The 12,687-nt window shown below is 43.4% G+C and overlaps 1 protein-coding gene across 1 annotated transcript in view; it reads right to left on the bottom strand.

Annotated features, from left to right (window-relative positions):
• Positions 1-3,457: 3,457 nt before the first annotated feature.
• The window catches only part of F13A1 (coagulation factor XIII A chain), a 235,778-nt gene continuing 226,548 nt past the window's right edge, over positions 3,458-12,687 (bottom strand). The window contains exon 15 of the mRNA XM_049882606.1: positions 3,458-4,512. Coding sequence (XP_049738563.1) covers positions 4,359-4,512 — 154 coding nt within the window. The 3' untranslated portion in view covers positions 3,458-4,358. The remainder of the gene's footprint in view (positions 4,513-12,687) is intronic.

Consider the following 12,687-nt stretch of genomic DNA (forward strand, 5'->3'; position numbering starts at 1 on the left):
CAGTAGTTAAGAGCTTCGGCTCCTAAAGAAGAGGTCGGCAGTTCATAGCCATCAGCTGCTCCCTGGAAACCCTATGGGGCAGTTCTACTCTGTCCTATAGAGTTGCTATGAGTCGGAATTGACTCGATAGCAAGGGTTTCAGTTTGGTTTTTATGTCTGTTAGTTTCAGGTATGGTGAAACATTGCTTGTATAATTACTTAAGTCCTAAAGCAATGATTAGTGTGAACATTAATAGGAGTTCATGAATTGCACTAGCAGCCAGCTTACCAAGCGTCTTTTCTAGAGACAGAAGATGCTTAGTGTAACTCCTGGCAATTAGGATGAGCACAAATTCCTTGTTCTTCTTCCTCTGCAGCTGAGGTGTTTTGTCTTTTCCCTTATGTATGTGCTTGTTTTTATAAAGTGATTTTGGACAGACACATCACAAGTTTTTGTTTAATCTTATTTTCATTCTTCTGTAGACACCTAAGTACTTATGAAGGTAGAGCTGAGTCTGAATGAGTTGAGATGCTGAAAACAGAAGGCTAAACTTGCTCTAAGGTGGGAATGAGGTTCTCCAGAAACAATTAATTCCTTGGGTGCTAAGTTGGAGAGGTTTTCCTTTAAAAGAGACATGAGGGTGGACCCCAAGGTCTAGTGTGATGCCTGATGTTTAATAAATACTTGCTGAATTCATGCTTGCATGCATGTATTAGTGAATGATGGATAGACGGATGGTTGGAAAAAAGGATGGACAGCAGTTTGGAAGGATGGCTGGCTCTCTGGATGGTGAGGAGATAGGGATGGCGGGTTGGTTGAAAAGGTGAATGGGAATGGTTGGGCTGGTTGACTATTTATTGACTTTACAGTGACATTGGATGGGTGTTTATAAACAGTGATCTTCCACCTGGGATTTCGTGCCTTTTGAGTGTCAAAGAGTCTAGCACTAATTCTATTTTCTTCCAGATTCTCATTATAAATTGCAATATATTTTTATTTGTTGTTATACTGTAGCTCTTTGAAGAGGCTTGAAGTTGCTTTTTAATCCAACATCCTTAAAATTTGGGGGAGAAAACAAGAGATTTAAAAAGTATACCTGTTGACACAGCGATCCTATAGGACAGAGTAGAACTGCCCCATAGGGTTTCCAAGGAGCAGCTAGTGGATTTGAACTACTGACCTTTCAGTTAGCAGCCATAACTCTTAACCACTGCACTACTAGGGCTCCATTTAAAGAGTATACAGCGTATGGGTATTCTTGAAAACTCAATTAGCTTTTATTGTCTTCTCCTATCCCCAGATTGATTTGCCATGACATGTGGCTTCCTAGGTCTTATTAGCTTCTTCATCTACTGTTTGGCAATAATTGCGTTTACCTCCTGACTTGAGGTTAAATTATTTGAAATATATACATATATATTTGCATATATATAGTTAATTTACATATATAATATGGTATCTATTTGTCCATCTGTCTGTCTATAGTTGTGAGTGTCCTATTGTTAAGGTTTGTTTGCTACATTCCCTAGAAGTACTTTCTGGTAACACTAAGTATTGTTACCTTTCTTTTGTCATTGAAGGTCTAAACACAAATAAGAATTTGTACAGAAACAGAGAGGACTAGCACAGGCAGAAACTACAATTCAGGGTCTTTTCTGCCATTTGAGACACATTACTTGTTAGCATTGCTAGAATATTATTTTTAGAGCCATGGCATTACTAGATAGTGTGGGAATCCCAGTGTCAAAGGGATGGGCTGGTTCTAAGGCAGGGATTGCAGTAGATTTCATCTTGAGTGGCAACTTCATTCAGTTAGTAGTAACGGTCTGGAGTACTGTATTGAGAAGGATTATGAAGCCCAATCTGAGCTACAATTGATCAGTGATGTCTGCCATGAATATAGGATGCCCTATGTGTATTTGCCATCTCTCTTCTAAGACCATAACTGGTGTTCACCATGATAGGTATACATGCAGCATTGTCCACTGATGTACCACAATGATTTACGAGGTCACTCATGAGAAAGTGTCATGGATTGAATTGTAACCTCCCAAAATATTTGTCAATTTGGCTAGGTCATGATTCCCAGAGTTGTATGATTGTCTACCATTTTGTCATCTGATGTGATTTCCCTGTGTGTTGTAAATCCTATCACTATGATGTTAATGAGATGCATTAGCAGCAGTCATATTGGTGAGATCTACAAGATTAGATAGTGTCTTAAGCCAATCTCTTTTGAGATATAAAAGAGAGAAGTGAGCAGAGGGACAGTGGAACCTCATACCACCAAGAAAAGAGTTCCAAGGGCAGACTGCATCCTTTGGATCTGGGGTTCCTGCATGGAGCAGCTCCTTGTCCAGGGGAAGATTGATGAGAAGGGCCTTTGTCCAGAGCCGACAGAGAGAGAAAGCCTTTCCCTGGAGCTGACACCCTGAATTTGGACTTCTAGCCTACCAGACTAATAAATTTCTGTTTGTTAAAGCCATCCATTTGTGGTATTTCTGTTACGGCAGCACTAGATAACTAAGACAGAAAGTACAGAGATTTTATAGTTTCTGAAAGCTGTTTTTTGAACTAAATATGCAAACTTCTTCCTTCAGTGAATGTGGTTAATGATATATAGAGATGGAAGTGAGGGAAGCTAACTGTAACATCAATACCTATTAGAGTAATTCTCTTTAAAGGAGAAATGTTTGTATTCCCATCCAGGATGGGCTGTCTACTCTTGAGGGAGGAAGGTTTTTGGAACAGTGCAGCTAGTATTATGATATGCTGAAAATGAAGAGAGCTTACTTCTGTTGTGGATGCAAACATAATCAGGTTAACTTTATTTTAAGCTTCTATTACATTCTAGTTAATAAGAATACATGAAGTCAAGCTAGTTTAATAGTCTAGCAAAATGCATTTAATTTTAAAATTGGGTATTGGAAAGCTTGGAAAACGCCAAGAGATTACTTAATAGAGTTAGGTATGATGCGCCTATAGTGAGAACCACCTGATCTTCATGGATTCTTGGTGCTGAAGGCTCAGGAACAGCCTCAAAAAACAGTCTCAAAAGCCTAAAATTGTAGTTATACTGACCAGGGCATTCTGCTCTGCTTTCTTCCAACTCCCTTCTTCTGTCCATTTTTTTGCAAAGACTCATAATCTAGTGACCTAAATCACACCCTAGGCATATCAGTGGGAAATGCTGACCATAAATCAGCCTTGCAAATAAATACCAGGCAGCCTTGTCTCCTGGTGCATAATACAAATGCCGTCAGCAACCTCTGGCATTGGGTCTGAACCTATTGGCTATTTTCAAGGCCGACCCCATATTACTTTTTAGCCCCTGGGCGCTCAGTTGAGGTCTTGATGTGGGGCATGGGAAGGGCAAGAGAGTGGCTGCCAGTCCTCCCACGCGTCTGCTCACTAAATCTTTCAGCTCCTCCAACGTATTGGGCTTATTCTACCTCTGCCAAAGTACCTAGGCCTGCATTATAGTGCACAGGAGATGATTCCAGACAGAGAGATGAAGTACAATCACAAATTAAGGAGGCGAGTCCCTCATCCCTCCTGTCCCAAACCAGCCTCGTCACTTCCAAGTACTGTACCCCAGAAAGGGTTAACGTAAAGGATATTGGTTCCTGCTGATCAGGCCACAGTGTGAGGGCTCCTATAAAATGCATCATAAAACTACATTATTTAATAGATTTGAGTGTTGCTTTTTTATCTCCTCTTAGGTGATTAAGTTTCCCACAAATGCAATTTGTTAATACGGGCCACATCTTTGCACAAGGTAAATCTGTGAAATTTGGCAGGCAGTCACTTTGCTGCAGGTGCGAGATGAAAGACCTTTCCCTGGCTTTGCCAAGCAGAAAAATGATGTTGTGCGCAATTTGTGGGTGGGAAAAATATTCTGACACAGAGGGTAGAACCTGAATCCAAGAAAAAGGAATAGATTTCGATGGCCCAAATCACGTGCTTCCCTCCCTTTTGGGGAGTGTGTTACCCCTATGGGGCAGAATAAGGAGCCAGAAGTCTTGTTTTAAATGAAGCCTGGTATTGGGCAAACCCCTCAGCTAAAGGAAGTCCTCTGATATTTGAATTTGCAGCCATTTCAGATGATAAATGATGACCTTTACTCTTATGAGCTATGAGAGCTTAATTAGAGCTTAATTAAAGTTAATACTCAGAATCCTTTGGAAGCTGGCAATTAAAAACTGACTTTCATGCTGAATAGCCTGGGTTTGAAAAAGTGTGTCTTGGAATACATGGCACCCCTACTCTGGGGTCTTATCCAGTGCTATCTGGGCCTTTGCACCTAAGTTAAAGCAAGAGCTGACTATTTGTGTGTTGGAACATTCTTGGCCAAGACTGTAAGAGGCCTTCAGTGCTTTTACACAGAAGGTTGTCTTTGAATCTCCACACCCAGCTCGCCGTACACGTGTCTCAGGGTGTCACTGGTCATGCTGGCTATAAGCTTCCGACGGCCAGAGACCCAAGGTCGACACACTTCTTCCCACTGCACGGTGGCGTTGGGCCGGATTTCACTGAAACAGTAGAAAAGAGAGGACAGGTGTTACTCCCTGGAAGAGAAGACCCAGCTTCCCACCTTGGTCAGGTAGCAGTTTGAACCCCTGTCAGTCACTGCTCTCTGTTTCTCAGTTTATGGTGGAAGGGCTTGGTTGGCTGGTTTCGTAAATTCCAACACAAAGATCCCCCTTCCTGATGCTCTGCCAGAGCCCTCAGTGACCATACTATTGGCCATGGTGCCTTCCACTGACCTCCCAGTAGACATATCCACCCAGGGTGGGGAGTTGGGGTGAGCCCCTTGCAGCCATGAGCCAGCTGAACTCGAGCTTGTTCCCAAACCCTCCCCATCAGCCTCACCCATATGACCTACCTTCTGCCTCGTTCATGTTTAGTACTCTATTGCCTTCTGGGTTACAGTCCTGTATGAATCCCCCAGCTGCCTCGGTCTAGGACCTGACACATGATTAAGCTGTTACCAATCCCCTTGGGAGAGACTTGTTCCCAGGACCAGCCCCTGGAACATCACACTGCTTGCTGCCATCTGACTTTTTCTATCTTCATGTAAACCTTCATCTAATCCTGTTTCCACCATTGGGTCCTTCCATCCATGTATCTTTCTACTACTTGACTGTGGCTGCCAGTGCCCTAGAGCGTCCTGATAACTGGGCCAGCCTTTTCTGGTCCCAGTGTTCTCCTCATCCTCCCAGCCCATGCTCTGAGGTCCTCGTAAGCCTCCAGGCCAAGCCCAGTCCCAGGATGGCTGAGATTATCAGGCTCAGGGGGAACTGAAGCTTCTCTGGGGTACTTCACACATATCATCCCTTGCAAGCCTCCAGAGGAAGACAGCATAGGCGTGTTTATACGTATGACAGCCCAACAAGGCAGGTACTATTCTATACATTTTATAATTAAGAAAATTGGAGAGTTAAATAAGTGAAATAACTTTTCCAAGATTATATAGCTGATAAATTGACAGAGGTGAGATTTGAACTCCTGTTTATCTGATTTCCAAACCAATACAGGCAGTCCCAGGGTTACAAACAAGATCTGTTCCTGACTCTGTCTTAGAGTCGAATTTGTAGGTAAGTCGGAACAGGTACATACGGTTCTTATTTATTATCAGTTAGTCAAATGTTTTCTTAGCATATAGTAAATACCTTTCTATGCACATAAAACACTTCCAAACCACACAATGTATTCATGAGCATCACAAAGTAGCGTGTGTGTTCGTTATTATGAGTCATTGTATGAATGTAACCCAAATTTTTAATGTAATAGGCTTTATGACAGTCCGTTTTTAAGTACAAGTTATCAGGAAGTGGGACATTCATAATCTAAGGACTGCCTGCATTCTCTCTACTACTGCACATTGTACTTCACCTTTTCTGACCACTGTGCTTACTTTTTCACGTGTTTTTATTTCTCAAGCAAGATGTTCCTTTTCTTCAGTACTAAGAGCTTCCTACAAGGTGTTCTTTGAGAATCCCTAGGGTCTGCTTGCTGGGCCAAGGGAGAGCATGTGCTGGCTGGTCTACCATGGACCTCTGGGCCTGGCTATTTTCATGGAATTACTAAGACACAGCATGTCAGACTTGGAAGGGACTTTAGAAATCACTTAGTCCAAGTGTCCCATTTAACAGACGAGGAAACTGAGATCCTAAAGAGCCTAGGGACTCATCCAAGCTCACTCAGCCCAATGACCTAGACAGTGGAAGAGCTAGAATTAGTCAGTTGCATGTTCTTTCCAGATTCTGCTAGTACAATAGGGTGTATTCTATTTTGAATTTCATGCAAATCTGAAGGCCAGGAAGCAAAATGAGGGATTTTAACAAGACTTGCTGCATATCAAAAGACTTGGCTGCCTTCACACAGCACAATCTGTTCCATGTGCTTGGTACAAGGTAGCGTTTGTTACAAATAGGAGTAGTTCAGATGGAAACTCAGCTGGTTCTCAAAGTTACTCTATGGTTGCCGAAATTGTTGCCTACTGAATTTGCATTCCAATGGATTTGGGGACATAAAAAAAACAGTTGCCATTGAGTTGACTCCTGCTCATGGTGACCCTGTGTGTGTCAGAGTAGAACCGTGCTCCATAGGGTTTTCAATTGCTGATTTTTTTGGAAGTAGACTGCCAGGCCTCTCTTCCTAAGTGCCTCTGGGTGGACTCAAATTTCCAACTTTTTGGTTAGCAGCTGAACACATTAACCATTTGCCACACCCAGGGACTCTATATAAAGCTGCTGTAAGTAACAGTTTGGGGTGCTTAGAAGTTATGAAAATGGAAATTGTGATATATCTGCAACGATTAATACCAAGTGAATACTGACCTTGTTTCTACTATATGATAAATTTGGTATCAAAGTGAACACTATTATATGTGAAGTTTATTTTAATGATTATATCTGCCTGTCAGATGGAGCTATACAGAGAAGAGCTAATTGGGGTGAATGCATCCATTTTAATTGTAAAAAATCAAAGACATTGCTATCTAAATAGTGTGTCATGACCGTGTGTCTGTATAATGAGATTTTTTGTATGTGGTTAAAAGCATGGGCTCTGGAGCCAGAAAACTTGGGCCCAAAACTTGACTTTCCCACTTCTCCACTGTGTAACCTTAGGTCATTTATTGTACTTCTCTAAGTGTGTTTTCTCCTGCGTCGTTGTTGTTATTTGCCCTTGAGTTGACTATGACTCTGGTGACTGCACGTGTGCAGAGTAGAAGTGCTCCACAGGGCTTTCAAGGCTGCAGTCCTTCAGAAGCAGATCACCAGGTCCTTCTTTTGAGGCATCTCTGGGTGGGTTTGAACCGCCACCTTTTGTCTAGTAGTTGAGCACTTAACCATTTGTGCCATCCAGGGACTCCTTTTCTCCCCTGTAAAATGGGGATAATGCAGTGTTTACCTCCTAGGACTGTTGTAAGAATTAAGTGAATAATCCAAGCAAAGAGCCTCACATAAGACTGGCATGCAGTGACCATTCAGTAAATATTAGCTAGTTGTTGCTTTCTCAGTCACACCAGCTTTTTTCTTTCTTTATTTACAGGAAGACAAATGAGTGGTTCAGCTGCTCCTCCATCTCTCAGCAGCTTAATTTGTTGTTTGACAGAATTTACCAGATCAGCAGGTTATGGTGACATTGAGGCAAAGATAATTCTCAGGCTATGCCCAACCTTTAGGCTGAGTTGAAAGTAAAGGGAACAGTAGCTACGTGGCTGGTTTACTTAGTAGAGTCCCTGGGTGTGCAAATGGTTAGCATACGCAGCTGCTAACCCAAAAGTTAGAAGTCCAAGGCCACCCAGAGACACCTCAGAAGAAAGGCCTGACTATCTACTTCCAAAAAATCAGCCATTGAAAACCCTACGAGCAAAGTTCTACTCTGACAAACATGGGGTTTACCATGAGTTGGAATCAACTCAATGGCAACTATTTTTTATAAAATGGCAAATCAGCTAGCTCAGGCCTCAAAGCAGTGTTTATGACTTTGATGATCAGGCTGAGTCTTGTGTCAAAATCTCTTTCCCCAGATGGTATGTGGACTTGGCGGGTGGCTGGGGTCTGGGAGGGCCTGCCTCAGAGGAGTGGAAAAGTGGGAGTGAAGGATTGAGAGGAAGGTGTTATTGCCTCCAGATTAGAGACAAGGAAAGTCCATTTCGAAGACATCAAGTGGCTCCTCCCGGATTGTACAGCTAGTGAATGGCTGAGCCAGACTGCATTCCAGTGAGCTGATTCCTACCGTTCCCACCAGCACCCACGATGTGGAACTTCGGGACTGTGAGGGAAGTGGGACTCTGGGGAGAACTGAGGTCAGAAAAGGATGGCTTAACTTCAGGAACAGAGACATGTTGGGAGACACAAAGAAGATGCTCTGTGCTCAGAAAAGAGAGAAGAGCTGTTCAGGGGAGCTCTATGGAGAGACCCCAAAGGCCTCTGAGTCAGAGGTCAGAGACTGGAACGAGGCAGTCCTACTAGGCACCACCGAGTGCACTGGAGACCAAAGGAGCAGGGGCTGATGGCTGCCACTCTGGACTGGGTGGCGGTGGGAGGGGTTGCAAGGAAGGGGAACTGTCAAAGAGAGTCAAGAGGGCCCACGACCTGAGCTACCTGAGGCCCATCTGCCCTTGGGGGTGGGCTGTACAACCCTATCGTAGACAGAGCCTAAGTGAAGGGGAAACCTGGGTCCATATATTTGTGCCTGACCTAGTCTGCATCAAGTTAGAACTCAAGTGTCAGTAAAGCAGTAGCATTTCAGCTGACCATGGAGTACATTCACAAGAGAAGAGAGGAAAAGCCCCACATCTCAGAATTCCAGACATTAAGTAAGAAATCCTTCCTCTCTCATATCAGCAGCTAGTGGATAGGGAAAGGCACCTAAGGCCTTGGGAGCTCTCTCTGGGGCTACCCCAGAAATTGACTTTGACTCTGGCAATCTAAAATGTCTAAATTAATTGGATGTTTGCTAACTCTTCTTAATTTTTGTACTTTATAAATGTAGCTGTGCCAATCATTTTAATCAATTATATAAAAACTAAATCAGGAGACAAATGCATACACACCTACCTAGGTTGCTCCAAGATTTGAAAAACACTGACCTCACTATTGGTTTTCTCACCTGTGAAAGGTGGACACTGATAGTACTGAATAGGACGTGGAGAGGCTAGGATGAGTTACTATTTGTGCTGCACTTGGAACAGTGCTGGCACATGGTGAGTGCCAAGAAGTGTCAGACATGTCTTCTTGTCAATGCTGTTGTTATTATTCATCACCACCTTTGTGGCTGCTGTTTGCCTGACTCTCTGCAAAATAATTGAAGAAAGTAAGCTTCTCCTGCCTGTATGCAGGGAAACAATTCTCTGTCTGTAATCTACAATGATCGATTCAACACAGATAAAAGCTTTATGGTATTTCCCAATAGCTGTGCTATTTTTACCCTGGCTCCCTCAAGAAACACTTTGTGAAACAGCTGTCCTGCTTAGGGGTTTGGCCTGGACCATGTCATGCAGGTAACTACCTCAAACAGAAACTAAATCCTTGAGCTTATCCTCGTTCTTTGCTCTTATTCATAAAACTCCACGTGCTGATGTGCACAGATACAGATGGTCATACATGAAGATACAGGTGCATGTCTATATGCGTGTTTACTGATAGATTTATATACACGTGAAGATAAGATGCATGTCTGTGTGTTTACCAACAGATACATACACATGTGAAAATACAGACACATGTCTACGTGTGCATTTATTGACATAAATACACAGATAAATAAACACATGAAGGTAGAGAGGCACATGTCTGTGTGTGTTTACCAATAGATACATACACACACGTGAAGATACAGATAAAACCTATGTGTGCGTTTTCCTTCAGATGCATACACATGTAAAAATACAGACACATGTCTATGTGTGTGTTTATCCACAGATGAATACACATGTGAAGAAATGGGTGCATGTCTAATGTGTGTTTGCCCACATAAATATGCACAGAAAGAGAAAAGAATAAAACCATTTGCCCATATTTGGCAAGCGGGTAATATTGGAATAATCCTGTTTGCCTGGGGATAGACGTTGTGATGGATGATTCTCAGTAATGTGCTGAGCCATCAGGCTCTACCGGCCATTCATCATCTTGAATGCATGCAGGCAAATGGGATTATTATTACAATAAACTGCAACTACCCAGGGTTTGTCTTCTGTGTGTCTAACCCTCCATCTTTGTCCTACTCAGGAAACTGAAAATTTAAACCAAATTCACAAAGTCAGGGAATTTTTCTCTTGAAATAACTCACTGAACCTAATTTTTTAAAGGGAAAAGTGAATCTGGAAGATAAATTATTTGATGTTCTGGAAGTATCAAATGCAGAGACTTAAAAGCTGAGTGTCTGTGGCAGCAGAACCTGGGAGCATCTGAGGCAGGCGGGAGGCAAGGGGGAGCAGGGACATCAGGCATCTCAGAGGACAGGTGGCTTGAACCCTGAGCAAGGAACGAGACCCACACTGCTCTTCTTCCTGGTTTCAACTCCCTGCTCACCAGCTCCGCCTGCCCAAGCCCAGTGCTTTGAGCATGAGATCCCCTCAATTATGGGGCCCTGGAAGGGGGTATGGTGGGCAGGTGGGTGTGATGATCCCCTTGCCTACTCAAGATGTGTACCTTAGAAAGGAATACAGTCTTGAAAAGGGTTCCGGTTCTACAGAATTGCACTTTTAGGGGTCCAAGTTGTTACATGGATCTGTCCCTCTTTGATCAGATCTCAGCAGCACAAAGTACAGTGAAGTGTTTCTAAGTATCTGATGAGATGGAAGCATTGCTGGCTGGCCTAGGTCTTGGCTGTGTAGGTGTGTGCCTGAGTCAGGAGGACACAGAGCAAGTGGGGCGGGCTCCAAAGTCCCTCATCCAGCCTACGTAATATTTTGTGATGGTTAAGGTTGTGTGTCAGTTTAGCTAAGCCATGATTCTCAGTGGTTTGGCAGTTATGTAATGATGTAGACATTCTCCATGATGTGATCTGTTGTGATCAGCCAATCAGTTGTAATGGAAGTTTCCTCAGGGATGTGGCCTGCATCCAGTATATATATGGACGTTCTGACAAAACTCGCCCAGTTGCTCTGGATCCTGTATCCAGCCCATCATCATCTGACCGCCAGTTCTTGGGACTTGAACCAACAGCCTGCCATGTTGCCTGCTGATCTTGGGATTTTGTCAGCCTACACAGCCCATGAGCCAGCAGTGGCCTGCTGTCTGATCTCCCAATCTTGGGTTCATCAGCTCCTGCAGTGATAAGAGTCAGAAGAAGTCTCCAGCCTGATGCCTGACCCTCAGACTTGGGACTTGCCAGCCTCTACAACTGTGTGAGCCATTTCCTTGATATAAATCTCTCTGTCTCTCACTCCCTCTCTCTCTCTCTATATATATGCTTCAATGGTCTTGCTTCTCTAGAGAACCCAGCCTAAGACACATATATTTTCTGTTTCATGCTCTTTCCAATTTTTGACAGTTTCTGAGAAATAAGAGTCACTGGGTGGTGCAAACAGCACTGTGCTCAGCTGCTAATTAAAAGGTTGGAGGTTTCAGTCCACCCAGAGGGACCTTGGAAGAAAGGCCTGGTGATCTACTTCCAAAAAGTCAGCCATTGAAAACTGTGGAGCACAGTCCTACTCTGACACACATGGGGTTGCCATGAATTGAAGTCAACTCCATGGCAACTGGTTCTGAGAAACAGAGCTTCCATTGCCTGCGAGAGAGTCCATCCTGGATCTGGGTTCCCGTAAGTGATTGAGAATCTCTTTGTCTTCTTAGCTATAGACCTGTGTTTTGGTCTTAACTATGAATAGTACTTTAAACCAGAATATGGATGGGACATTTACTATGTCCATGTAGGGAGTGACCTCTTCTGTCATTTTACTGAAAAAAAAAAAAGCCACTTTTTCTCGTACTGGAGATGCCAAATATTAACAAAAAGCAGAGCCAAGGGGACTCAACCTACTGTAAGTCCTATACCTCCCAAGTGGTGGGCCATTGCCCTGTGTGTGGAGTCATCTTTTTCTAAAACACAGGATGTCCCTTTCTGTGGGCTGGTATGTGATCAAGGCAGCATTCTTGAAATCTGTACACTTTGGTGCAGCCAAGGAGCAAAGGTAGCTGGAGGTTTCCGGACTTACAAAGCTGCAGCTTGTCGTCTTCTGTTTGAGAATGAAAAATTGGATACAGCAGGGGGCTTTTTGGAAGAAGAAGCGTGTTTCACTTTGCCTAAGCGAATCTTGCATCTGATTAGAGTGGGAAGGTGCGAGAACGGGCGGGTGAGACTGTCGTCTCTGACGAAAGTAGGGCTATCTCTGCTGACCTCTCCCTCTAGCTGGGGTTGATTTCTAATTTAATTCTCTTTTCCTGCAACTTTCCTATTAGCACAGGAAGGTTGTTATGCTTCCTGCTTGCATTTTTTTAAAGCACTAAGATTATTTTCTCTGTTGTTGACTGCATCAGCCAGCATTAAAACAAAAACAAAACTCTTAAATGGTGAAGCAGAAGCTGTGAGCCCTGTATGCTGTTTGCAAGGAATGCAGGGAGCCCTCAGTGGACAAATCCTCTTTTACAGGTGGACCAGGAGTGAGTGAAACCTTGCACTTGTCTCCATAGACGGCAGAGTGGGGCAGATTCCTTGAAGGGCGCTGGGAAAATTCCTAACATATGCAGTCA

The sequence above is a fragment of the Elephas maximus genome, chromosome 1 (assembly GCF_024166365.1).
Source record: "Elephas maximus indicus isolate mEleMax1 chromosome 1, mEleMax1 primary haplotype, whole genome shotgun sequence".
NCBI classification, from domain to species: Eukaryota; Metazoa; Chordata; class Mammalia; order Proboscidea; family Elephantidae; genus Elephas; species Elephas maximus.